This window comes from Caloenas nicobarica, chromosome 10, assembly GCF_036013445.1.
Source record: "Caloenas nicobarica isolate bCalNic1 chromosome 10, bCalNic1.hap1, whole genome shotgun sequence".
NCBI classification, from domain to species: Eukaryota; Metazoa; Chordata; class Aves; order Columbiformes; family Columbidae; genus Caloenas; species Caloenas nicobarica.
Genome location: NC_088254.1, coordinates 5,512,012 through 5,539,466, shown reverse-complemented (window position 1 = coordinate 5,539,466; position 27,455 = coordinate 5,512,012). Strand labels below are relative to the sequence as shown.

Genomic DNA, 27,455 nt, shown 5'->3' with positions numbered 1-27,455 from the left:
CACGGAGGGGCACAGCCCAGGTCCCGTCACCCCCAAACCCTCCCAGATCCGAATGGTTCTGGCCCAAATTGGGGTGAGGAGGAGGGGCTACACCTCTGTGTGAGCAGGCAGTGTCACCGCCATGTCCTGGCTGGGTGCAAAGCCTGTAGGGCCGCGGGGAAGGTAGCAATGCTGCACCAGCTCCTGATACAGGGAAGCCAAAGGGCTTGTTTAGGCTGTGGTTTAACTCTGGTCCCCCAGACCCATAGCCCGTTCCCAGGAGGGCGGCTGGCGGTGGCCAGCACCAGGCTGGGCTGGATCCTGCCCCTGCCATCCTGCTGCAAACCCCCAACAACCCCAGCGGAGCCATCGGCTTTGTTCGGGGTTTAAACTCCTCCAGCAGAGCTTGGCCCTGCAGAGCTGCGATCTGCGGCTGGCGTTTTCCAGGTTACTGCCTGTCCTCCCCTGACCTCGGGAAGTGGATGTTTCCCAGCAGCGGGAATACAACCGCAAGCCTTAAAAATAACCTGCTTTGCTTTCAATGCTCCTCACAAAATAGGCCACGTTCCTTCTATTGAATCCCTGGGCACGAGGCGAAAATCATTTAAAAGGAAAACATGTCGGATGCTTCCAGGGGCGCCCTTGGTGGGTGCCACCGGCTTCTCCAAAAAACCCCATCCCGTGCTGGGGGGGTGTGCACTTAGCAAAGAGAATAATAAATGTGCTTGAATGGGATGGGGAAGCAGGAGCTGGGTCACACACGGTGCGGGGGACAGGGCTGCCTGGTGGGACGTGCCGGCACCCGCCAGCTCGAGTGGGGCAGGTATGATTTACCACGTTTGGCACCACAAAATCAGCCAGGAAAACCGCCGGCCTGGTGCAAGCAAATATCCCGGCTCTGCCAGAGCCTTGGAGTGGGGTCGCCCCAGGGTGCTGGTTTGGGGGGGGATCGTGAGATGGGTTTTAGCCTGGGTGTGGGGGGTGCAAATGTAAAACATCCCCCGCGGTCCCTGGGGGCTCGTCGCAGCTTCCCATCGGTGTTGAGAGAGCGGGACGTGCTCTGTGATGAGCTTCCCAGCTGTAGCAGTGCAGGCTGTTATTGTTGGGTCTCATCCTGAGCTCAGCGCTCAGTTTTTCCTCTGCTCTTCCTCAGATAATTTCTATTTAAGCTTTTAGGAGTCCAGGCTGGGGAAAATTTGAGCAAGAGCCCAGAATTTGGCCCGTTACCTCCAAATGTCACTCCGCAGCTCGCTGGCCTTGACGGAGGCCTGGCAAGGAGCGGCGACATGAGGGAGGTGGCTTACGAAAACCATGATGCACCTCGGAAAAGGCACTTTATTCTGTTTACTTCTGCCGTACTGGAGTATACAGTGGAAAACCGCGCTGGCTCCGGTTCTCCGCTCTCCTCTCCGGTTTCGCACTGCCCAGGTGAGCGTCTGCCGTCCCCCCCGCACCGAGGGTGATCTACCTGTTGTGCAACCTCCCCGGGGCTCCGTGCAATCTGCTTTATGAAACATACAGCAAGCACGCAGAGAAAGAGTTTTTTCCCAAGTGGGTGGGGACTCAAATTCTCCTGGCATTGGCCACAGAGTTTTTTCCGAGCCTCTGCTCCAGTGTCTCAGCCTGTCTAGCCCTGGGGGATTTGGGTAGCTTCATCCCCAGCCTGACTAAGCACAAGCCACTCCTCATCCTCCCTTGTCCATGGAGAGCTGTGGCAAATACCCACATGGAGGAGCCACCGATGGCTCGGTGGGGACTGGTGCTGACACGTCCCCTGCAGCACCATGGCCACTGTTGGGTGGCCCAAATGAACCTCCAAAGTCAGCGCTCCCCAGGGATGCTCAGGCATTTCGCCAGCGCCCCCCCTTGCCTATGCAGTGCCTCCCTCCCCTGCCCAAAGCCACCTGGAGACTGGGGCTCCTGGGTGGGCCGGACTGGCAGCCCCCCGGTCCCCAGGGTCCCCCTGCATCTGTGGGATGCCAGCTCCCAGGGAGGAGGAGGAGAGCTGGGAGGAGGTAGCCGGTGGTGCTCCGGGGGGGTCTGGGCCCCCAGGTGGGCTCGTGTCCCCGTGCCTGAGCCCTTCACACCCAGTACTGGTTGTTTTTCAAGGGGGGGTTGGAAGTCTGGCAGTACTGGAGAAGCTCGGGGTCCGGCGGCGCCCCAGGACCTGTGCCCTGGGGTGGGGGGCCTGTGCCCTTGCCCTCCAGGGCATTGACAGTTGTTAGGGGGATGCCTTGGTTGGGGTCCGTCCTCCGGAAGGTCTCCTGGTCTGGCACAGCCCCGTTCTTGGCCTTGGAGGAGGGGATGCCCTGGACATGGTGCTTCCCTGTCTTGTTGCGCTTGTGCAGGTAGAAGAGCAGGGGCAGGATGAGACCCAGCAGGAGGAAGATGAGGCAGATGGGTATGATAATGCTGAACATGTTGGCCTCGATGAAGCTGAGGAAGGTGCCCCCCTCTTCGGGGCTGGGGCTGGTGGTGGCACCAGGGACGAGCCAGGTGGTGGGGGACATCCCCAGCTCGCTGGCGTTGAGGTGGCTCCGTGCCGTGCCATGGAGTGGGGGTGAGGGTGCTGGGGGGCCTGTGAGCAGGGTGACACTGTAGGCTTTTGAGGCGTTGTACGGCTCAGTGCTGTAGCCCAGGGATGCCAGGGCTGGTGGCACACCAGCAGCGGCCAGCTCAAAGACAAAGCTGTCACTCTGCAGGGGCTGGTCAGTCTCCCCAGCATCCAGCACCTCCAGCCCGACCAGCCCTTGCTCCAGCTCGTTCTGGCTGAAGGTCTCAATTGGGGTGGTGGGTTGTCCCGGGTCCCTGGAGACCCTCACGAAACGGCTGCCACGGGGCGCCCTGTGGATCTTGAAGACTGGGATGCTCTTGGTGCGGTTGGCCAGTTCACTGGCATCAAGGATACTGGTATCCAGGAGGGCCGTGGTGCCCCTGGGCCACACGCTGCCCGGCTGAGCCTTCACCAAGGCACGGACGGTCACATCCACCACCCCGGTCCTATTGGCTGCCCGTGACATGGCAAGGAACTGGAAGTTGTCCTCGGGAGAGGTGAGGTCAGTGAAGGTGAATGTCACCTCCCCACGGTCCAGCTGCTTCTGCGAGAAGCCCCGTGCTGGCTTTTGGTTGACCTGCACTTGGCCAAACCTTGGGTCCCTGGTGATCCTGTACACGGTGTTGCCTGTCCCCCGCTGTGAGGCTCCCAAGAGGTGACGGTGGGACATAGAGGCTCTGTTCAGGTCTTGGGGCACCTCCAGCAGCACCGGGCTGGCAGTGGTGCTCACTGATGGCAGCACCTCGATCTCCAGCGAGGTCAAGGCGGGTGGGTGGTGGCCATCAGAGAGGCTCAGGGCCAAGGACCCTGTGGCACGGCTCCTGGTAGCAACAAACACCACATGGCCTGCGTTGACATCTGCTTGGGTGAAGCGGTTGATGGGCTCCCGTGGGTTGCGTGCATTGGCCAGGTGGCCAGCGAGGGGCCTCTGGTGGACGCTGTACACCATCTCCTCTGGGGAGCCTGGTGAGTCTGTCACATCCAGGTATTCCTGGGACAAGGTCACCACGGAGCCTGGTGGGACCCGCAGCACCCCTCGCCGCCTCACCACCTGCGGTGGCTTGCTGCTGCCGCTGCCGGTCACTGTTATATTGAAAGCTTCGGAGATGACCACCCCTTCCTGAGGAGGATGGATGGACTGCTGCACCCGGGGCTGGAGCCAAGCCTTAAATCTGAAACGGTCTTCAGAGATGCCCTCTCCACCATGGGCATATGCCAGGCGTCCTGTGGCCAGGTCTGACTGCAGGAAGAGTGGCTGTGACTGCTCCAGGGGCACGCCAGCCACCAAGAGCTGTCCGTGAGCTGGCAGCTCCGTCACCAGGAAGACAATGTCATGTGCAGCCCTCTCGGGAACTGAGATTTTGCTTAGGAGGTTGGAGGCGTCCAGCACCGAGGTGCCAATCTCAGCCCGTTGAGCCCTCGTGAGCTGGAGACCTGGGGGCAAAAAGGAAAACCCAAAAGTCAGGGGGATTGTGCAGACTTCAGGAGACCTTGTTTGTCCCTTGCTCTCTCTTCCTTTTTTACCTGCGTTTCTCCAGAGCTGAGTGGAGCGCTGGGGACAACTGGCCTCAAAGGAGATCAGCACGAGGAGGATGAAGGAATCGGAGATGGTGGTAGGAGAGACCACGCGGAAGCGGATGGCATCTTGGGCCAGCCAGAACGGGTCCTCTGGCATCTCGTGCTGGTAGAAAATCAACCCGCTGTCCACCTAAAAATAAAAATCCAACCCTCAATGAGCTCTGCTAAATGGCAAAATAAATACCCGGCGTGGGTGAGACCATGTGGGAGATGGGTGCATGTGTCTCATCTCTGGTGCGATGTGCACTGTAGCACTAGGGGAACCTTGGTGACTCTGTGTTAGAGCCAAAGCATGCACCCTGAGCTCTTGTCTTGGCTGTAGGAAGGAGAAGCAAAGCCCAAATTTGGTAAGAAATGAGGTTTATCACCAGTCATGGCATGGTAGCCCCCACTGAGAACTCCCAGTGCCTCTCTGCCAGGGTATTTCCACCCAGCAATTGAGAAAACTGAGGCTCAGAGGAAGGACTGAGCTTGCTCAGCATCCTCCAAGAGTTAGGCCAGGCTGCCTCCGAGGGTGAGCTTGCGGGGTGGGGAGGCAAAAACTCACCTGGGCTTGGGTGAAGTTCCTGATTTCCTCACCCCAGGAGGTGCTGAGCCTGCCCAGGCGCGGGGCTTGCTCGATGCTGTAGTACAGGGCGGTGGAGCCCGTGGGGCTGGAGCTCACTGCCTGCAGGTTCTGGCTGGTGAGGGGCTGCAGGGCACCTGGAAAACACGTCCAGTATGGATGTTAACCCATCGCCTCGCCACCTGCCCACAGCCTCTGCCACGGGCAGTGCTCAGGCAGGGGGTGGTGGAAGGGTCCAAGGGCCCCATTTGCCACCAGACCGTACCCACCTGGGCAGACAGTGAGGCTCTGCTTCTTGGCCAGACTGATGAGGGGCTCTCTGTGGGCTCTGACGAGGAAGAAGTGCCCAGGTGACAGGTTCTCACCGTCCCACAGGTCGAAGGCAAAGCCTCCGTCCAGGGGCCCTGCAGAAAGCACAGAGCTGGGCATTTACGTGGGGCAGGGCGGGCTGCAGCCCCCTGTTAACCTGGCACGGGTTGGACCGGGGTGCTGAGCGATGGGGTTAGTATCTGCCTTGGTGGCACAGTGCAGTGTCCCCTCTCTTGAGCTGGGGGTGACACTGGGGTACCTCAGCCGTACCCTACCTTGGTGCACGAAGAGGATGAGGCCGTTGTCGATCTGGGCTTGGGTGAAGTGCCGGACCTCAGTGCCGGGTGCCGACCTCAGCACCACCTTCCCGTTGGCGGGCGGCTGGATGGAGTAGGTCACCTCCTCCGCCGAGGAGTCCTCGTCCTCGGCACTCAGGACATGGGGGCTGATGGCAGCCGTGGCACCTTCCCGCAGCTGGGGGACAGAGAGAGGCTGTAATCCCCTTGGAACGCCCCCAGCACCTCTCCTCTCTTCCCCAGCTTGCTCTGGATCCCGGCCCTGTTCAGACTGCTTTGCTGGTGCCTGAGCATGTCCCAGCCCAACAAGGGTGCCTTGTCCCTGCGCTGGGTGATGTCCCATCATCTGGCCTCTTCCCAGCCTTGCGTCACCCTGCGCCTGCACTGCTGCCGTGTTGCCCGGCACGTGCAAGAGGGCAGAGGTGAGGGCTAGCCCCTCTGTGCCTCAGTTTCCCCAAGCACTGGAAATGTAAGAAGGCACGGGGTAGGGGCTGTGCCTTTGACATGGCTCTCTGCAGGCAAAGGGCTTTCTGTAAGGTACCCGAGCCCTGAATTTGCTCCCTGAGCTGCTGCTGTGGATGTGGTGAGGGCAGCCCTGTCTCTCCCCGGCTAAGTGTTTCTCCTTGCTCATGCTCCAGGCAAACCACCCGCCCCACCGCCCCCTCACAAGGCTGCAGCGAGGCCACCAGCCGCCCCAGCAAACCCTCCAGGAATGACAAGTATGTGGCCAAGCTCACAGTCACCTCACAGCTTCCCAGAGCTGCTTCCCCCAGGCCAGTGGTGGGGCCCCCCACCCCCAGGGACACTGTCACCCCAAAGCCCTGACATCTCCCCTCTCCAGCTGGAGGCAGTAATTTTCCCCACTCCTGATCCTGTACCATATCTCAGTCTCGGAATAGCACAGGGATGAATCCTGTACTGCCAGACCGGTTCTCCCCACGCTCTCCAGAGCTGCCTTTCACTCTCTGGATGTCCCAAAGCCATGGGGTGCATGGACCAAGCCTTCCCATAGCTCATGCAGGGCGATCCCACAGCATCACCCGCCCAGCTGCATCCTGCAAACCCACAAAACAACACCCAGGCTCTGGAGGAGCTGACTGTGCTGGGTTAGATGAGCTCTTTTCTGCTGTTTTCAGCTGGCCTAGCCCAAAACATTTCTTGAGTGGGTGTGGGTGCCTCCAGTGAAATGAAATCCCTCGGCAGTCCCTATGGGATGGCGGGAGGCAGGCTCAGAAACAGCTTTCGAGAGAGGGGATGGGGGAGCGCTGCTGGACACACAGCCAGTGTGGGAGCCAAAGATCTTGCAGTGGGGGCTGCTGCTCTGCTGTGCGTGCACCAAGGTTTTGGGGCTGCTCCCTCTCCCCAGCACCCACAGCCAGGTCACTTCAGCACCCGTTGGGATCGCAATCATAGCCAGGGCTCCGTGCCAAGGAAAGCTCCCTGTGAGCAAAGCCCAGAGAGGTGTTTGCCGGCAAGGGGGGACTGGCAGCCCAGGGCATCGCTGCCCACAGGGGACAGGCATCCGCGGTGGCCCGAGCAGCCTTACTCACCGCCAAGAGCCCACACCGCCAGGGCTGACCCGCTTCACCACACTCCCCATCCTCTCTGAATTATTAAAGCTTTCCACCTGGTTCCTGCTCTCGCTTACTCGGCTTATTATGTTTGCTCAGCCTCCGTGTCGCCTCTGTGCTCAGGGAGAGTGTGCTAGGAGGCAATGAAATAGCGCCGGGAGTGTGTCTGTGTGTTTTGGTGCAGCGGCGGAAGCCCTTCTCTTGGTGGCACCTGGCCATGCTTTCTTCTGATGCAACTCAAAAAGCTGCCTGAGGCAAGTCTGGTGCTTTCCAGGGGGTTCTGCTTTGGGGCCTGAACCCTGCCCATTGTCTCCCCATCCCCGTGTGGACTCTGCCCCCGGGAGCTGGCAGGCTCAGGCAGCAGAGGAAGGCTTTGTGCAATTTCTCTCCAAGACCCAGCCTGACCTTTAAACGCTGAAGTCATCTCTCACCAGAGCACAAACACAGCAGGGCCGGGCCCCTCCTGAGCCCTGTGTTGCTTTAGCATTGCTCCTGCTGGGAGCAGGGAGCGTTCCCAGCTCCAGAGCCTCTCCTGTGGGCAGTGGAGGGGCTGTTGTTCCCCCTCCTGAGGCTGAGGGGGATCCCAATGGAAAGGCAGATGGACGTCTGCCTTGGAGTTTATTTTGGGAGCTTTTTCTTTCCTTTTGCCATTTTTTTTTTTTTAGCATAGTGGCTGGGAGGATAGGACATGCTTCCCTAAGTGCTTTGCAGTCACTGGCCTAATGGACTAGCTAAAAATAAGGCAGCGACGGAGCCTTCTCCCCTTGCACAGGCCTGGCTCTGTGTGTCTGCCCATAGCCGGGCAGGACGTGTGGCACTGGGGACAGAGCTGCCTGCTCTGCCTGCTGCCATGCCAGAGCCAGCCCAGAGCAGTCCTTTATGGATGGGGTGGTCCTCAGCGAGCAGAGAGGAGCTTCTGTGCCTCTGGAACAGGGCAGAGGGGCTGCCATGGGCCCAGGAGCTGAGGGGTTAACCTTTCTCTGTTGGGAGTGTGGGATTCTGGCACAGCTGGGGCAGATAATATAATGCACTATAAAAGGGATTTGCTGGGAGAAGGCTGAGTTTCTTGGGCTGGGAGTGTAACTGAGAGTAGTGTGGGCAGGGACAGAGCCAGGGCTGGCTGTGGATCCAGGCACTACCCCAAAATGTCCTGGGCAGCCCTGACCTCTGTCTCTGGGGCCGCCCAGCCCATGCCCTTCTCTTTGGGCATCTCCTCCAGAGCCCTGGCTCCCAGCCACCTTCCCAAAGCCCCTGTGATGATCCTGGTGCGATGACCCTGATTGAAAGAGCTGCTCTCCCTGCTGCCAGCTTGGGAAATCCTGGGATGGGTAAGGATAGCCTGGGGGTGGCGGGGAATGCTCCTGCTGAGCTGGCACTCCAGCATGTTGTCTCATAACTTCTTTGCTGCAATTTTGCATTAGTGGTTCTGAATGCAGCAAGGAGGTGCCTGAAAAGTAAGGTGGGACTTCCAGCAGCAGGTGAGACCTATTTTTTTCTGACTTTACAGAGATGGGCATTAGTTACATCACGCAATCCACGCTGCTGCAGCGGAAGCAGGAAACCTGAGGGTAATGAGGTGCACGAAGGCTGCCTAATTACGTATTTCCAATCTATGCTGATGAAACCTGGGTAAGCTGCTGTTCGTGCTCCCAGGGATTCTCCCGGGAGCTGGGAAGGGGCGGGCAGACCCGTGCCCGAGCGGGGTGCGGGTCCTGCCTGCTGCGGGCAGCGGCTGCCGCCGTGGCAGAGAGCGGGCGGAGCGGCGGGACGATGCTCCCATCTTGCGGCCGGTTTCAGCATCGGCAGCGGGGGGGGACGGGTTGGGAGGAGGAAGGGACAGCCCGGTCTCCGCCTCCTGCAAAGCCTCGCCCCGCCGGGAAACCGCCCATCCGCCCCGCAGCCCATCGCTCGCCTCTGCTCCGCGCCCCGGCTCCGCTGTGCCCAAATTCCCCGGCGGTGCGTGGAGTGGGTGCCGCGGGGTGGCCAGGCTCGGCTGGCCAGCCCGGCGGTGTCCTGGAGCGGAACCCCCGGGCCCGCTGGGGTGGCCGCCCATCCCCGTGGCATCCCGCCCGTACCTGCAGCCCGGCGTTGAGCCTCAGCCGGGGCGCCCGGGAGCTGCGGGGCAGGATGGTGATGAAGAGGGTCCTGGGCTGGCTCTGCCGCTCCATCGCCGAGGCGTTAGCCAGGAGGGTGAAGCTGTCGGCCTGGGCCCGGGGGCCGTCCTGCCTGTACTGGATCTGCTGGTTCTCCACCTGTGGGGCAAGGGCTGGGTGACCCTCCTGGGAGGACAGGGGCCACCGGCCCCGTTGGGGAGGGGACCTGGGCACCAGCCTGGGAGGAGGGAGCAAGCAGGCTACCTACCACTTGCTCTGGGGCACCCCTGCGGGATGGATCCGGCACAAAGACAGGAGTGGGATCCCCATGGGAAGCAGAACTGGAGCTCATTGTGGGTGCTCTGCCTGCACCCCCACCCTGTACCCCCAGGGACATTTAAACACACCTTGGGGGTCGATGCATTCCCTGTCTGCAGGGCAAACCCCTCCACCCTGAGGGCAAGTATCTCCGAGGGGGAGAGGAGCCCTGCAGCCCTCCTCAGCTCCCAGCGTCCACCCCTGGGCTCTTCCCAAACCCCTGGGAAAGCAGTGTGGTGGGCAAGTGGGCACCCTTGCCTGCTGTACCTGGCTCCAGGTGAAGCTGTGCAGCCCACCATCCTCAGGCCGCTGGCTGTTCAGGAGGGTGCCGAACCGGGGGGGCTCGAGCACCCTGAACTCCACACCAAGAGCTGCGTAGTAGGTGTTGGTGATGTTGAGGATGCCCTTGGAGAGGGTAGCAGAGCCACCTCCTGGCACTGTGATGTTGTGGACATCCAGGGGGATGGTGATGGGGAGCACTGCCAGGCTCACCACCACCCCCTCCAGCGGGTCCGCACTGCCGGCTGTGATGTCCACAACAAACTGGTCACGCTCCTCCTTGGGCTTGGAGTGGAGGTAGAGGACTCTGTCATTGTTGATGTCTTCCTGAGTGAAAGACTGGATGGGGTCCAGGCTGGGCTGCTCATTCGAGTCTTGGCCATGCTGAAGCATTGCCAAGAAGCCGGAGGCTGGTGGGCTGCTCACGAGGTAGACTATGTCTTGGGGAGGGATTTCTTCATGAGTCACCTGGGAGCATGGGGGAGACAAGGCATGAGAGAGGGGCTGGTGCCTGTGAGTCTGCACTGTCCCACAGCTCACCACTGTGCAATCTCCCAAGGCTTTGCTGTGGGATCAGCTGCAAGAGTCACCTTCTTGCCCAGGCCATGCCTAAACGCCCTTTCTGCCCCTGGGCAGAGCCTGACCTGGGCAGAAGTCCTGTCCTCCAGGAAAGGTGGGTATAAAATGGAGTCCCACCAGTGGCTGTCCTGGTTTGGTGGTCTGGGAAGCAATGTTGGCTTGGGGAATGACTGGAGAAGGGGATACTCACCAGTAGGTACTCCTCCTTGATCCCAGCTGCTTCCCCCTGGAAGACATGGATCTCCTTGTGGTTGACTATGCGCAGGGGGCTAGGATGGGTGTCCAAGAACACACTGATGGCCAGCGTATCCTCCACCACCACTTCATTTGCTTCTACAGTGAACTGGAGCTCATCCCGGCTGTTCCTGCTCCCATTGTGGCGGTAGGAGATCTCTCCTGCCAGCAGGTCCCTCTGGGAGAAGGCCATGACCGGCTGCTCCCCTCTCAGCACAGTCCCCCATTTTGGGGGGGTTGTTATCAGGAACCGTATCTCTTCATCTGACCTGATGCCCATGTTGGTTTCCAGGCTGAGGACAGAAGCATCAATCCTCCCTTGGCTCCCTTGGTGGATGACAAGACCAGTGTTGTTGACTATTTTGATGTAGGGGTCTGATGCCTGTACTTCCAGGAGGGCCGTGGTTTGGTGGAGGCCATCTGAGACCTGTAGCTGGATCCAGCCCCGGTCAGCCCCTGAATGAACAAAAAGGATCTTCTTCTTCCTCAAGTCATCCTGTGTGAACCGATAGACCTGGTGGGTTCTATCATCAACAGATACAATGCTGCCAAACAAAATGTCCTTCCTCGCCAGCACCAGCTGTGTGTCGGAGAAGCCAGAGTCCTGGTCGGTGAAGGCAATATCATCTGTCGTCAGCAGGTGCTGCCCATTGCGCACCACATTGAATACTTTGTTCACCACCAGAACCGGGGCATGGTCATTGACAGGTTGGATGGAGACCCTAAAAACACCTCTCACCTCCTCTGCATCAGGCTCAGCGCTACCCTCTCCCTGCCTGATGGCTACAAAGGGGATGTCATCCTCCAGCGTCTCGGAGTCATCATGCTGGTACAGCAGCCGGCGGTGCAAGATGTCATCATTGGTGAACTCCGTGATCTCCTCTCTGGAGGCCCAGCTGTGGGATGCAGCCCAGGCCAGCCTCCCGTGTGCTGGCCCCTCAATCACTTCATAGAGGTAGTCCATACTGTTCATGCTCTGCACAAACAAGTGGTCCTTGGAGATGACTGCCTGCCCGCCTTCCGGCACGGTCAGGAGGACGTTGGTCAGGGCTGGTGCATCGGGGTCCCCACCAATGCTGATTGTGTAGGTGTAGATGGGAGAGTGCTGCTCACCAGCATGGACGCGAAACTGGAAAGTGTCCTGGGCTTGCTGAGAGTTCCTGATGGTTGCACTGTAGCTCAGGTGGTTTCTTTGCAGGTCGTCCTGGGTAAATCCAAAGCCTTCGGTCAGCCTGTTGCCAAGCAGCTCCAAGTTTCCCTTTTTGGGAGCCTGGATGATCATGTAGTGGAAGGGGACCGGGGCAGAGTTTGGATCTTCCAACACTGCCTCCAGCTCCTTACTAGTGATATTCCTGTGCCGCCTGTTCTTCATCTGGAGAGGGACCATGGTCTTCATCTTAATGGTGGCTCTTTTAATCCTTATGAGAAAGGTGTTGTCTTGCAAGACCTCCTGCCCGACCTGGACTTCAAATCTCAGTTTCTCCACAACATCTTCCAGCCGGTGTTCCGGGTCTGTGCTGAAATACTGGATGCGCCCTTGCTCCAGGTCTTGCTGGTGGAAGGACTCGACTCTTTTCCATTCCCCTCCCACGCTCGCTTGCTTCTGGATCTCACCATACCTCAGGGGCTCTGTGAGGACATAGAGGATGGCGACCCGTTGTTTCACGGCATTTGTCTCCACTGAGAGGTTGGCTGTGGTAATGCGCACAGCCTCTCCTTGGGAGACGGAGAGGCCGGTGTTGTTGTGCAGGTGGATGTCAGGGTCAATGGCGAGGATCCTCAGGGTGGCAATGGGGCTTGGGATGATGCTGTCGCTCACCTGCAAGGTGAGTTGTGAGTTTGTCCCGCTCTGGTGCACATAGACCACGTTGCCTGCTTCCAGATCCCTGCAGGAGAACTCTTCAATGGGCACTCCAGGGTGGAAGTCGTACTCCACATAGCCCTCCTCCATCTGCTGGCCACCATGCAGCTGGAATTCAAGGTCATCACAGGATGTGTCATCGTCTAGGACCTGCAGGATGTCCGTGGTCAGGTGCTTCCGTGTGTGCTTCAGAATTGTCATGTGGTTCCCATGGGGAAAGATCACTTGTGGGGCATCATTGATGGGGTTGATCATGATGGGCAGCAGGTACATCTGCCCCTGCCGCAAGCACTCTGGGACCCCTTGCTGGACAGTCACTGTCACCTCCAGCATCAGCTGGTCCATGGGCCCCTCAGAGCCATCGTGAACATATCTGACTTTCCGATTCACAATGTCCAATAAGGTGAACTTCCTTCTGCTCCTGGACCCAGGAACGTCCAGCTCCAGCTGGCCATGCCTGGGGTCATTGGTGATGCTGAAGAGGATTTGGGACTGGCGGATGTTTGCAAGGCTCAAGTCTACTGTTGGCTGGGCGTGTTTCCACTCCAGATAGGCCATGCCTCCTTCAGAGACGATGAGGGGGCTGACGTGCAGCAGCCTGCTGATGTTGGCGAAGGCGGGCGGGAAGCTGTTGTCTGGCCGGCATGGTTCCACCACCAGGCCTGGTGCTCCTGACCAGATATCTGGAGGTGGTGAAGTGGGTGCCTCATCCTGCTCGTACACCTCATCATAGTCCCAGTAGTGTTCCTGCTTTCCACAGCCTGATGTGATGTCCTTTGTGATCATGGCGTCTTGCAGACTCCTCCTCTGCTGATTTATCCGCAGGTCCTCCAAGCAGCCAACAAACGAGTTGTTAGTCGTGGTCCACACTGAGATGAAAGCAAGATGGTGCTCCCTCAGCCTTTGCAAAGCTTTTTCATTCATGCCTCCGATGAACAGGTTTCCCTGAAGGTCCAGGTAGTTGTTGATGCCCCGGTTGGATGTGGATGAGGCATAGTAATCTATCAGTATCTCAAACTTGTGGATGTCTGTATAGACTTTGACATAGTGCTGCTGCTCATCGCTGATGAAGACATTGTTGTGCAGGACGATGATGCCGTTCCCCTTCTCAACAAACCCTCTCAGGCGCCCGTTGGAGATCTCCAAGTAGAAGAAGTCATTCTCCAGCCCTGCGTGGTAGATGAGGGGTGCCTGGGTGATGCTCGTTGTTATCACAAACTCAATGGTTGCTTCTTCCCTCGCATCCCATGTAGGAAATGCAATATAGGAGTGTGGCCCCAGGAACCCAAAGGGGTCCTCAGGCTCCGCAGAGAACTGTGTGCTGCACCCTTCCTGAACCCGGTGGAAGATCTTCAAGCTGCCATCGGAGGACAGATGGGAGAGGACATCCAGGCCGTTGAATGTCACTAAGTGGAGGCAACCTCTGAAGGGTGAGCTGGCCTCAGCGAGGTACGGCAGGTCAAGGCTGCCTGTCCCACCAGCATAGAGGCCGTACTGGATGTCCAGCTCTCGTACGGGCCCTGGGACGTCCACCGAGCTGTTGACGTGGCCGTCGATGGTCAGTGTCATCCTGCCATCTTCCACCAGCAGCTCAACGTCATGCACCGCCAGGTTATTGAGCTGCAGCTCCTCTGGGGACTGCAGGGTCACCTCCTCTGAGCCCAGCTGCAGCCTGGCCTGCAGAGAAGGACATGGACAGTGCTCAGCTTGAGCAAGGTGTTTTCTGCAGCACAGGAGAGACTTTCCCATCTACCAAAAATACCTGCTGAAGTGTGGACCCGTCCCTGGGGACTTGCAAGTGTTTGTGTCCCTAATTCACTGCTGTTCTCCACCTCTGGGTGTGCTCCTCCCTCACTCTGCCATGAGCATGCCCTCTCTGTCCTGCTCTCTGAATTTCTCTCCTTCACTTTTTCTCAGCAAACCCCAGTCTGACAGCTACTTCTCTGGGCTCCTCCGTCCCTCAGTCCCCCAGCTCCACCTCTGGGCTTTCCCTGTCCTTCCATGAAGCAGCTCTGCCAGATGCTGGCTCCTCTTCCCCTGCTCCATCCCTGCAGCCTGGGTTGCTGCCAGCCCCTGCCCTGGGAGCTGGCAGGGGAAATGGCAGCTCTGCTCCCCACAGGCAGCAGCCTGGAGCCTGCCTAAGTAGAGGGTGAGCTGCTGGACCCCGAGACATGTGGTTTGCAGCAAGGAGACCTCCAGCCAGCTGCTCGCTTGCTCTCCTGCTTTGGTTTGGATGTGGTTGGTGGCCCAGCCCAGGCTGCAGGAGGGGCAGGATCTGTGCCTCGGGTGCTCCCTGCTCTTTTCCTTTATTGTGGATACCAACACAGTCACCACAAGAGGGGATTTTATCTGAGCAGAGCTCTTGGCAGCTCAGCTGTCCATTCCTGTGTCTGCTTCCAGGTACTTCCCCTTTACCCTTGCAGGGGCTGCAGCCCGGACCGGGACGCCGGGGGGACACGGGGTGCTGACCTGCAGGCTGCCGGCCCGCAGCTGGAGCAGGAGGTGGTCGGGCTGGCCGGCGGCCAGGAAGAGCAGCCCGTTCCCCTGGCTGGTGTACAGCCGCAGCTGGAGCCGCACCGTGCGCGAGGCATCCGCCAGCGGCATCTCCACGTAGCCGTCCCCGAAGAAAGAGGCTGGGGAGAAAAGGGAGAGGGTCAGGCAGGGAAGGACACCCACCCGCGAGCCCTGTCTGTGGGGGTGCTGTGAATCTGGAGCCTACCAAGCCCATCAGTGTTTCCCTGTTTGCCCCATAACAGTGTGCTGGAGCCCAGCAGCCTGGAAAGGCTCCCAGGAAAGTCTATTTTCTGGTTTTCCTAGAGGGTGGGGTTTCTAGGGACAGGGAGGTGAGGCACAGGCTGTGTTTCTCCTTGCCCACACGGCATTTTAGAGGAACCTTCCTCCTCATTACTTGGCCAGGGCAGATGCTCTAGTGCCTGTCATCAGACTGAGCTGTCGGCCGCATTACCCTAAGGAGTCTTTCTCATTTCTGCCACAGCCATGTCCCTTTAGAGGAATGTGCACCCTTCCAGCAGTGGCTGTTGTGCTTTGGCTGGATCCCTCTGCTGGTGCCAGTCATCGCTGAACTGAGAAATACTGTGTCAGAGCCCTGGGGATGCCACTGGGTCACCCATCACTGCGCTCTGCTCCTCTCCCTATTTTATACCGCTTTGTAACAGCTCTCTGTATTGTCCAAACATTGCTGATATTCACTCTGAAGGTGGCTGCTCCTTCAGTGCTGGAGGAATAAATGCATGTGTCTGCGATCCATATGTGGATGTGAGACTGTATGGAAACCTCAGCTCAAATGGGATGCCTGAAGCCACAGCTGGAAGATGTTCAACACCCAGCATACATCAGCCTGGAGGGACTCAGCGCAATGGTATGTGGTCATGAAATGAAAGACTGTGTCACAGGGCATATGCGGGAAAGGGCAGAATTATAAGCACAGGGAGCGGCAAGGCTTAATTTTAGAGTGCTTACACTTTTTTGCTGGTTCAATGTATGCGTGCGCGTTGCACGCATGTTAAATGCCTGTGCCTGAGATGTGCTGCCACCCAGCCTGGTTAGTTCCAGAGCAACCCCTGGTAAAGTTAACTCTGCCTTGGCAGGGCAAAGCATAAACACTCAGAAGACCCATAAGCTGTAAATGTTTGGGGAGGATATGTTTGGAGTTTTCTTTGGGAGGGGGGTGAACATGCACATCTTCAGTCCATATGTAGTCACATTCTATAAAGCCTGCTGTGTGGAGCTTTCCTCTCATACTGCGCTATTGCACATTTTGCCATCAGACCCACATTCGCTTCCAGGGTCCCACATGCAGTCTGAGGTGCCATGGGGCAACAAGGATGAGGCTGTGGCTTTTCCGAGGGGCCCAGCCCCTGTTCTCCTTTGGAGGCAGCAGGGATGAAGGTTGGGTTTTGGGGTGATACCAGCCTCCTGCACAGCAAGGTCTGGGTGTAAACACCCACGTGTGTTCTTGCAGCTGCTTCCCTGGTTGCGTTTTCATGCTGCACAGATTTCTGGGGTCTGGCCAGGGTGGGAAAAGACAGGAATTGGGCAGGTTCCCCCTGCTTTGGCAGGTAGGCTTTGCTCATCGCATGGTGCAAGTAAAAACCCAGTGGAAAAACAAGCAGCCACAGTCATGGGGGGTTTGAAAGGAGCCTGTTGTTAGAGGTGAGGGTTTGCGTAGCAGGGGAAGAGTTGGAACGCTTTGCTTTGGCTTTTTGCATTTTCTTCTGAGCTGAGCTCTGTGGTGCCCTGCATAGGGGATGCTCATCTGAGCCCTCCCTTACCCCACCCCACCACAAAAAATCACTTTCTGCCCCTGGCAGCAGAGAAAGTGCCTCAGCTTGCTCCTGGGGTATGGGAGAATAACATGGGTGTTGCAAGCACTGTCACCCCACCCGCTCTGGGCAGGGAAGGGATGGCAGCATGGAAATATCTGGCCCGTGCTTTAATACCAAGGCCTTTGCTCAGCCTGGGGCAGGGCTGTCAGCGCGCCTTATGCCTGCTCATTTCCCGGCCCCCGTGCCTGCCCTTGGCACAGGGCACTTTGGCTTCCTTGTCTTCTTCAGCCCAGCCAGTGACTCAGAGGAGCTTTGCTAGTCTTTGGAGGACCTTGAAAGGCTCTGTCCTCTCCTAACCTGCTCCCTCCTTGCAGTGGCCATTGCAAAACCAGCCAGCCCCGCTGTGCCTGGCTCGGTGGCCAGGGGTGGTGGGTGCTGTGCCGGGTGCTGCCCGGGGCTCCCAGCACCACCTCGTCCCGGCGTTCGGTGAGCAGGAGCGATGCTGCACATTGCAAAAGGAAATTGTCCTCTCCCTCCTTGCACAGCCACATGTAGCTGTGCTCAGGGCCCAGTGAGGCATGCACACATGGATGCAATATCTTGCGGTCCCTGGAGACATCTCATGTACATTATGTGCTGGGCCCCGGCGCTCTGTGCTCCAGCTCCCACCAGGATTTTGCTACATTTCAGTTTTGTGGCTTCCGCTAATCCCAAAAATGTGTTCTTCAGATGGGCACTGAGAGGCTGCTGTCACCGGGGGAAAAGCTTTGCTGGGGCTGGACCCTCCAGCAGCTCCCCTGCCGGCTAATGCCGGGGCTGGGCGGCGTCTCCCGTGGGTGCTGGGGATCACGTTTTGGGGCTGGAGGAGCTGGCTGGGCACAACCGGCCTGTTTTCCAGTGTGCCAAGGGGCAGCAGCTCCTGCAACCAGTACACTTCGTCCTGCCTCAGTTCTCCCAAAGCTGCCAGAGGTGCTTTTCTTTTCTTCTTTCATAAAATACTAGCAATAAAAAAGTTACTGAAAGCACAGATGCCCAGGGGAATGGTGGTGTTTGCTGGGGAAGGGAGGAGGGACCCTTGCCTGGCTCTGGGATGTTTCTCTGGCAGCAGAGCGGTGTGAATTACTGCTGTTTGTCTTCCCAAATTCCTGCTTTACTTCAGGGCTGGTTTCCTCCTCTGTTCTGCAGCCCAGCCAGGATGCGATCACTGCTCGACCTGTGGCATTTCTGTTTCACAAGGGACTCGCAGCTTTTCACCTCCCTTTCCCCTCTTCCTTGCCCTCCAAGTTGCGAAAGACGGAGAAAATATGGCTTGCTGGATTTTTGGGGTTGTTTTTCAAATGTGTTTTGCCCCGCAGAAGGCTCGGATGGTGGCTTCAATTCTGGCACGCATGGAGAGGGCAAGAACCCCCCAAGTACACAGCTGCATCTGTGGGCTCACTGCGGCTGAGCATCCTGGGATCACCCCGTTCGGATGCACTCCTGTGATCCAGAAGCACCTTTCCCGGGTGATGTGAGGATGCCACGATCATACCACGGGCATGTCATGCTGTGAGTGGAGCCTCATCCCTGGGTGGGGATGCCCGAGTTGGCCCTTCCCCATCACGGAGGGCAGCGGGTCCCTGTGTCCTGGCCATGGGTGGGGGCAGACACCTCAGCTGGCCTGCTCACCCTGGCTAAAAATAATTGATGTTCCCAGCCCCTGCCTTGTCAAGCTGATGGAAAAGTGTTGCTGATGTGAGAGGGGCCTCCGTCACAGTTTCCGAGCAGCCGGCCAGCAGATTATAGGCTGCAGAGTCATTTGGGTTTTGTTTTTTGGGTCTTCTTAGCATTGAAAAAAACAAGATGAGGAGCCAAAGTCTGCGAGCAAGGGGCTGGGAGCAGGGCCCCGGGCATGCTCAGCTCCTCCTGGGGCTGGCAAACAAGCGAGGGCTCTGTGTGCGCCACACGCCGGGTCCGGGACGCCTTGGCCCTCTCCCTCTGCTCCTCCAGTTGAAAACACGGCGGGTTTGGCCTCTCCAATTGCCATTTTTTCGGTGTTCAGGGAGTTTTTTGACACCACAGTCCCCAAATGAGCCAGGTCCAGCAGAGTCTGATGCTGGGCAGCACGACGGAGGTGAAGGCATCCCTGTCCAACCTGGGGGCTCCGGGCTGGGGGCTCCTGGGGTGCTCTGGGGCTCGGTGTGGCTGGTTTGGGCTCTTCTCCATGTTTTTACATCTCGGCACACAAACTTCTCCCACCTCCTCCCCAGCACGTAGTAAGACAGACAAGCCAAGTCCTGGCCTGGGCGAGGAAAAGCACTTGCAAAGCTCAGCCTGAGGGCTCGCAAAGTGAACTGGCGCTGGCCACAAGGGTTTTTCGGAGCAAGGAGATGTCTCCTGGGTGTGCAGGGGAGATGTGGGCTGGAGGATGGGTGCCTTCCCTGTCCGCAGGCTCCTATCCCAGCTTGGGCCATCCCCAGCCCTGCCTACGGGATGGCAGGGTGCATTTTTGGGGATGCGTACAAACAAGTCCCCAGGGGGCTACAGGGATGCTGGAGGAGGATGCTGAGGCTGAGGAGGAAGGATTGGAGCAAACTCTGCCTAGGGAGGTGGGACATGGTGCTGGGGTGGGGCTGGCTGCTCAACAAGGCTTCATTCAGGCTGTGGTGCAGGGCACGTGGGGGCCAGGTCTGGTGGCCCATATGTGTTTGCAGGGAGGGGACTGGAATTCATTAAACCAACTCTTTAATTACCAAAGCGGGTTCCAGGAGAGCCCCGTGCACGCACACGCACATGTGCACCTCCTGAAAGGCTCCCTGTGTTTGCAACCGCTTCCCACCCCAGCCACACCAGTTTCCTGATGGTGGAAAAACACTCTGAGAGTGAAGGCTCCTTGTTGCCCGAACAGCCCCGGGCTTGTGCGGCCACGGGTGCAGCCCAGCCGGCCAGCTGCCCTCCTTCCTGCCCGCCAGCCCATGCCAACAACCGCCCCTGTGTCAGTGCTGAGCCCCGTGCTGCCGGGATGCCCCACGGCCAGCCGGGCGCATTCCTCCTCCATAGCGTCAGGAGCTTGTTTCGAGGCACTCTGAGTTGTTTGGGGCTGTTGTGTTGTTGTTTTGTTTTTTTTTTTTTTTAAATTTTAATGACTTTATAAGGTAGCAAGCCTGTCGCCAGCCATGCCGCACTACACCCATCGGCCGTGCAAACTCCAGAGGGGCACAGGGGCAGCCACCCAGCCCTGGAGATGCTGCTCAGCAGCTCGAACCTCTCCTGGTCTTCTCGCAGCGTGTCCGTGAGCTCCCGTCCCCACTCCCAGCGCAGGCAGGGTGGGCAGGACCAGCCCTCCTGCCTCTGCTGTGGGTGGTCGCAAGTTCCATCCTCCCTAATCCCAGTTTGGCTCTGCGATGCCGGACGGGACCCGCAGCCCCCCGGCTGCATCCTGGGTGGTTAGCAGGGCTGGGCTGTGCCCCCGTCCCTGCACGGGGGAGGAAGGGATGCGATGGGCTTTCTGAGAAAGGCTTCATTATGTTACACATTCCCTTGTTTTTATGGCGTGGTTTTATTTATGGCTAGGGAAGGAAATGAGCAGCTTGCAAGGCAGGCTAAGGCAAACACAGCCGCTGCAGAGCAGCCCTCGGGCTTGGCTGGGCCTTTGCTGGGAGGAGGAGGTGCTGGGGGGGAACTGGGGGGGCCTGCTGCCGTTGGGCATGCTCAGGGTCCCGAGCGGGGCCCTGGGTGCAGCAGGAGGGCTGAGTACCCAGCTGGGTCTCTGCAGCAAGGAAACCCCAGTGCAATGGAGACAGGTCACACGTGAGCCAGTCTTGGGTTGCAGCAATGGCATCCAAGCCCAATGGGGACCTTGGGGATATCTCATGGTCCCCCTCATGCAAGCAGGACCCTCACCCCACCCTCCTGCTCATGGGGTTCAGCCTCAACGTTTTTGCGGTGAGGCGGCATTGGCACAAATCCATCCCAGGTGGGATAACTCCTGGTGCAGAGGACAGCTTTTTCCCTTTATCCCCAACTTCTAGGTTTTATCCTCTGTGACTCCAGCTGGCGATTGTAGCTCCCACACTGCGAGCCAGGGCTGTGCGTGCAGTTCAAACTCTGGTGATGGGAAGGAGAGCTCCGGTTCTCGCCTCCCACCCTCCACCTGGCCCTCCCTCGCAGCAGGGCTCCCGGGGCCACCACTTTCCAGGACTGCCGGCCAGCAGAGATTGCTGGAAAGCAGCGCCAGGGAAACCACCAGCAAAGCTGCGGCTGATCACCCTTCCCGGGGCTGGTGACCACCAAGCACTTGCCACCACCCTTGTTTTGGGTGTGGGAGGGGCGCCCCTGTGCTGGGGTGCTCTGCTTCACCCCCGTCCCATAGGGCTGGCCCCTGCCTCTGGCTGCACTGCGCCGCTTTGAAAACCTCTGCCTGTGTTTATGAATTCAGTTCCTCTCCCCACTCCCCTGCCAGATGCGCTCCTGCTCGACAGCTTCAGGAGAAAAAAAAGCCTTTTTGCAGCCCACGGACTTTGGGGTCAGGGGAAAACATGCCCCCTGCTAGTTCTGTGCTGCCTGGGAGGGGTTGCTGGATCACCCCGTGCCCCACCAGCCCTCGCCCCCCTACCCAACACGTCTGCCTGCTCCTGCGTCCCCAGCCTCACGAAGCAGTGTGGAGGAGCTGCTAGAGCTGGCAGCCATAAAGCGGGGTCCAGGAGGCTTGGCGAGAGCTCCAGAGCTCCAGCCCTCGCTTCTCCAGCGTGGTTTTACGATGATTCAAGCAGCCCTAAAGCTGATGGTATTTCCTGCGCTCTCCTGCTCAGCCAGATGCAGAGCCACGGAGGGGAGAGCAAGGAGCAGAGAGCTGGCACTGTCACATCCCCCTTGCAAAGGTCACAGTGCTCTTAAGACCTGAGGGTGGTATCCCCAGGGTGAACACCCCAAAGCCTTGTGCAAGCAGGACCAGGGATGGAGAGCCTGTAATGACTTGTGGCTAAACGACTCCAGAGGGACTTAAGGAATAAGCCTGAGCTGGAAGCCGTGGTTGGAGTTGTTGCCTTGGGAAGAGAAGCGGGGGGAGCATGTGGGAGGATTTGGGGAAGCGGGAGGCTCAATGGGGCTTTTGTGCCGTCCCCTGCAGTGTGACTCAGGCTTGCTCAGGCTCCTGCTGCCAGGAGAAGTTGGCCTGGAAATATTATATCAGCCCCAGAGGACGTGGTTTCCAAACCATCCCAAGTCGGGTTTTGTTCTATTTTTTCCCCTTCTCTTTCTTTCTTTCTTCTTCTTTCTCCCAGGCCGTCTCCCCCTCTCTGGCAGGTTTTCCAGCTCCACCCTGCACATCCCGGCCCCGCTCCCACTGCTGTCCCTACCCTGGCTCCGTGCTGGCGGCTGCCCACCGTGCCCGGGAAAGCCTTGCAGAGCTGCAGGAGGACATATGGTGGCACACAAGCGGACAATCCCGGCCAGCCCAGCACCGCGGGAGCAGGGGGAAAGCCTGCGGCACGTCCCACCTGCACATCCCCAAATCCCATCCCTGCCCACCCAACAGAGCCGGTGCCTGTTCCCGAGCCGGTCTCCAGCCCCAGCTACCTGCCAGCTTTAATTTCAACAGCCAGTGGCAAGGAAGGAGCTTTTAACCTGTGAAGTTCAGGGTGATCTGGCCATAGCCACAGCAGCAGGGCAAGCACCCCCCACCCCATGGGGCTGCAGGAGCCATGGCCGGGATGGGCTTTTGGCAATGCTGGGAACCTTGAGCGGCACAGAAAAGTGTCACCATGGACAAGGAGGGGTGTTTGCAGCGTGGAAGGGGAAAGAGAGGATATTTTTTGCTCATCTGGGGACGACATGCTAAATTCTCTGTCTTGCAGTTGGAACTGCAAAGAAAATGAGTATTTTTTTTTTCTCCTTTCTAGAGTTGAAATCTCTGCTGCTGCTGCTTCTCTTCTCTTCTCTCCCTTCCCGTGTTTTCAGAGGTTCCCCTCCCCACCCCTGTCATCCCCCTGGCTTTTCCATCTATGAGAAACAAGCGGCGGGGTGATGTTTATAGAGAAAATAAATGCCTGCTCTATTTCTAGCGTGGGGGAAGGTATAGCTGGCCACGGGGGGCTGTGGGGGTGTGGAAGCCGGCGCATACATCCCCTCCCAGGGCTGCGGGGCAGGACAGGAGCCTTTTCTTGGCCACATCTACCTCGGGCCAAAGCTTCCCTCTCTCCTCCCCAGCTCCCAGAGGAAATGACCCCAGTAGGGCCAGAAATTTCTGTGGGATGTGATGCAGAAAACCTCGAAGTCCGGCTGAAGCCCAGCTGGAGGCTGGGAAAGGGAATGGGAAATTCCTCCTGACCCCCCTCACTCACTGCCTGTGCACTGGGGAGCAGTGGGGGGGCTCACAGCATGGTCACAGATGGGGAGCATCCATTGACACCCTGGGGACGGCACCACAAGCAGCCGGTGACTCTGGCCCCAAAACCCCCTCCCTCGCTCACCTTCCTCCCGCCCGCCCATAGCAGGGAGGAAAAACAACCACCAGAAAGCCAAGATTTGGGTAAAAGAAGCCGCAGGGATTCACGGGGCCATCCCAAGCTGAGTCACAGCCAGTGAGTCACAGTGATGGATGAACGTTACTTTTCTCTCTCCTTGGCTTGGAGGCACGTGATGGGATCGGCCACCTCCAAAGCGGGCTGTTTGCCCCGTGACTTTCTCTGCTCCTGTTAATTTTTAGCAGCACCCTCCCTTTCCCTGGGATGCTTTCTGGCTGCTACTGTCTGTCTGTCCGGCTGTCAGGCAGCCAAGAGCAGCCGTTGGGCGCAGGGCAGCGTCCGCTGGGATTGCACAGAGCGATGCACAACTGGCACAGGCGACACACCCGGGGTGGAAGGATGGAAAATGAAAATTTATCACCCGCTTGGATCCAGGGCACAGGACATAAACATCGTCTGCCCCACCTCGCTGCGGTTTGCAGGAGGATGCTCGGAAGCCCTATTTGGTCTGTCCTGAGGATGAGTGACAGTTAACGAGTGATGAACTGGGTGGCAAAGCTGCATCATCCCAGCCAGCACGGGGAAGAGCTGCAGCAGTCCCGCTTCTCTGGTTTTAAGCCCAGCTTTGCAGAATCCAAGATTATCCTGACTCTGGGCTCTGCTTTGCAAAGCAGCCCATGGCTTTGCATTGGGGTAAAGCTGGTTCTCTGGTTGTGGCACGTGAATAAAAAGTCTCAAGTCTGTTTGCAAACTTTGCAAGTAAAATGAGCATCATGCAAGCATGTCTCCTGCAGCTCAGGGCGAAAGACCGTAACACATTTCTCCTTACAGCAGTTTTTCTGTTATATTTCCCCCCAGAAAATCTCTGCGGGGCGTCCCAGCCACATGCAGCGAGGCAATGTGCAACCCTGGTGCCAAGCTCAGGGCAGGGCTGGTTTGGGACTGAGAGGTCTCAGACCTGCCTTGGACCTACCTTGGACCTGGGCATGTGGAAATGGCCTGGGATGCCCAGGCAGGACCCAGCAAGCCTACAAACATGAGCCGAGGAGCTTCTAGGGCTTTCCCAGCTGAAGGCGGGGGGTGATGCTAACATTGGCTTCCCAAAAAGGAGACAAGCCAGAGCCTGGCTCCTCCAGGCACCTGGAAAGGGCCGGAGCAGCCCCTGGGAGCTGAGCCTGGGCTGAGCCAACGCCTGTTGCGAACAGTCTGTGCTTTGAGCTTTATTTAGGCACGCAGACAGCGTTAGGCTACCGCCTCCCTAGTCCTGTTACTGTCCAGCCTTCAACCTGACGTTAGCTCCTCCGGATAAGCTTAACCCTGTCCTGCGATCTTTGAGGAATGCACTTATTATATTTTTGCCCACAGCCCTCTGATGCTAAATATAAGAGCGAGACGAGAATATCCTTCCCTGATTCCCACGATACCAGTTTGCATTCTCCCCCCTTTTCAGTTTTTTTTCCTGTACTTTCCCATCAACTGGAAACTTCTCCAGATGCTTGGAGCTATGACCTCAAAACATGTGGCGCATTCACAAAAAAGAAAGTTTGAATAAATCAGTTGGATTTCCAAAAGTGGAGGAGAGGAATAGCTGAGGCAGCTTCCTGGACCTGATAACCCCAGAGAAGGCAGTAGGGGTCCTGCCGGCTACCCTGGGGCAGACACTGTCCCCTGCCTGTGAGCAGCTATGGACAAGCTGGGGTGACACTTGCCTCCCCGGGACCCCCATCGCCACTGCTTGAGGTCCCCCAAGACTTGAGGGTCATGTTTTTGGCACCCCCTTGCTGGAAGCTTGGAGCGAACGCTGCCCACAGGGACCTTACGCATCCGATTCCTTCTTCCAACTCATCCGTCCTCATCACAAACCCCCAGCAAGAGGTTTTTGGGGACGGGGGAGCTCAGCCTGCGGGTGACCTGCCTGGGAAGCGGAGGAGAGCCGGGCTGTCTGAAAACAGTTTACTAAAGCTTCACACTCAGATGTCAAGAGGACAAGTTTATGAGCGTTTTTTCTTTTTGATATAATCTTGTATTTGTTGATGTGCACGGTGACTCTTTCCATTTGAGTCTGGGCAGAATGCCCAGGCCCCTGAACCTGGGCTGGAAGACAGCACAAAACACAGGCTTTGCCCCTAAAAATGAGCCAGTCCCCAGCCCCGTGCCCAGCACGCTGCCGATGGCTGGTGTGGCTCTCCCTGATGGGGACAGAGGGCTGTCCCAGGGCCGGCAGCCCGTGGGAATGCCTGGCACCGGCACTGGTGCTCTCAGAAGGGAGGGATGCTCCTGAGAGGATGGGGCTCCCAAGGGGATGGGGGTTGTGGGAGGACGGTGCCTGGATCCGGAGTCACTGCTGGCATGTCTGCTTCGGCTGGGTGCAGAAATAGCCCCCAGCATCAGAATATGGGTGTAAAACCCCTTTCCTTTCCCAGCCCTGTGGGTCCGCAGCAGGCAGATGCCCATTGATCCCTGGAGCTGTGCCCCGGCTGCAGGTGGTGTTACCTGGGGGAAATCTGGGGAGCTGGCAGGTGCCGGCGAAAGCCACGTGCTATTTTTTGGGATTGCTCCAGCCCTTTCACCATGATAGAGCTCAAGAGTGCCAGGGCAGCCCTGGGCACCACCCTGAATGCTCCAGTGGGCAATGGCTTCACGTGGTAAAATCCCTGCCCAGGATGGAAAGGTTGGGGCTGGAAGGAAGAAGACCGCTTTGTTCATTAACAAAAGGGATTTTTTTGCCAGGCATCCTCATGTTTTGGTGCATGGAAAAGAAAGAAAGAAGGAGGCTGGAGGGAAGGAGATGAGCAAGTCCCTGGAGGCCACTGCTCGCTGGGGAGGGGACGGAAAACAAAAGGGACCCACAGGGACCCTGCAGGTGCTGAGGGCCACAGGCATGGGCTCTGGGATCATCCTCGTCCTGCTCCTCACACCAGTGTAGGCTCAGATGCAGAAGATGGTTGCAGAGCAAAAGACCAAAGGTAATCAAGAATTCCTCTGCAAACTGCTTGGACAAGGCAAGCTCCTGCCCTGCCACTGGTCAGAGCCCCAGTGGGCTCTGGGTTTCCCCAAACCTCTGGGAGGAGGTCTGGGGAAGAGAAACTGCTCAGTGAGATGTTATATTATTTTGGGGGTGAATTAGAGAAAAAAATAAGTGCTTTTTAAAATCCCCTCCGCTTCTGGACCTGCAGGTGCCATTGACCCAGTGCAAACGGTGGGTTAGACCATGAGCACAGCTTGAAGAGCTGGGCAAAGGCGCAGACCTGTCCTGAGCAGGATGAGACCCACATCCAGACCTTGCAGAGCCTGCCGAGGCTCGGACCATGTGGGTACCAGCATCCCAGAGCAGGGGAGGGAGCAGGAAGCAGAAAGCAAAGCGAGGAGGTGCAGGGTGGGACGGGACTGCAGGATGGCCGTGTGGATGCTGAGGCAGGGCACAGTGTGCCAAGAGCCATGTGGTCAAACCTGGCCACTTCCCGGGGAAAACTGGCTATAAATCACCCTGCTCAACCCATGCCCTGCAATAACCCCTCTGCCCAGCTCATCCCTGTGCAGCAGCCAGTGTCTCTGTCCCTTCTGCTGCCTGGGGACAGCCCCTCCTGCGGCACCATGGCTCCTTATCCCAGGGGAGACCCTCAGCCCTGGACAGGCTCTGGTGTCCCAGCACCCTCGGGGTGACCTTGCACCCCTCTGGGGCTGTGCTGGCAGGAGAGGTGAGCCCCTGGTCCCACACATCCAGCCACCCCACGCACACAGGACAGACGGACGGAGCAGAGCTGGGAGGTGACACACACCCTGGCAAATGCTGCTCAGCTCCTTCCTCCCCACCGGTACCATCTGAACTCCCGCTCCTTGGATAAGAGGGGCTGCCCTTGCAGACAGCTGCTGTGGCAAGGCCAAGCACAGGCAAGAGGGGCTGGCTGTCCCCAGCGGGGCTGTGGGATGTGCCCGTGCTCCGTCCCCAGGGCTCAGGGCTTCCTCCGAGCATGGAGGGTGCCTTTCTCCCATGTGCTGCCCACTACACGAGCTCCATCCCACCCAGCACCATGTTTGTGTGTGCCCCCGTGGAAAGCATCAACCAAAACCGAGGCACACAGCACCCCAAGAGCCACGGAGGGTGAGCAGCCCCTTGGCTTTCCCTGCTGGGCAGCCTGGCCCAAACGCTCTGCCCAAAACCAGGCAGCTGCCTCTCCGTGCTCCTGCCAGCTCGGGGAGGGACAGCCTGCACCTATGGGTGCCAGCAGCGCTGCCCACTGGGTCCCATCCCTCCCAGCCCATCCCGCACCCGAAGCCAAGCTGTTCTCCCCGGGTTCCTCCCCGGGCTGGGGTGGGCTGGCGGGACGGGGCTTACCTCCGGCCGGGGGTCCCGCACGGAGGGGCGGGGGCTGGCAGGCCAGCAGCAGCAGCAGCAGCAGCAGCAGGGCGGCAATGCCACCTTGGGTACCCATGGTGTCCCCGGGGCTGGCGCAGCGGCTCGGGCTCCGGGCACGGCACAGCCTCCACCAGCGCCCGCTTCCAGGCGAGG

The 27,455-nt window shown here is 58.6% G+C and overlaps 1 protein-coding gene across 1 annotated transcript; it reads right to left on the bottom strand.

Annotated features, from left to right (window-relative positions):
- Positions 1-1,174: 1,174 nt before the first annotated feature.
- Positions 1,175-27,455, bottom strand: CSPG4 (chondroitin sulfate proteoglycan 4). The gene is made up of 10 exons (XM_065641532.1): positions 27,282-27,455; positions 14,686-14,849; positions 10,312-13,893; positions 9,531-10,010; positions 8,928-9,104; positions 5,261-5,459; positions 4,946-5,080; positions 4,659-4,813; positions 4,058-4,241; positions 1,175-3,967 (listed from the first exon to the last, which is right to left on the bottom strand). The coding sequence occupies exons 1-10, from the start codon at positions 27,376-27,378 to the stop codon at positions 2,061-2,063; spliced, it is 7,080 nt and encodes a 2,359-aa protein (XP_065497604.1). The 5' UTR covers positions 27,379-27,455; the 3' UTR covers positions 1,175-2,060.

Coding starts and splice junctions, on each gene's coding strand:
- CSPG4 (XM_065641532.1), bottom strand. CDS start 27,378: ATGGGTACCCAAGGTGGCATTGCCGCCCTGCTGCTGCTGCTGCTGCTG. Junction 10,011..10,311: donor TCAAGGAGGAGTACCTACTG/GTGAGTATCCCC, acceptor CCATGCTCCCAG/GTGACTCATGAAGAAATCCC. Junction 4,814..4,945: donor GAGCCTCACTGTCTGCCCAG/GTGGGTACGGTC, acceptor CGTGTTTTCCAG/GTGCCCTGCAGCCCCTCACC.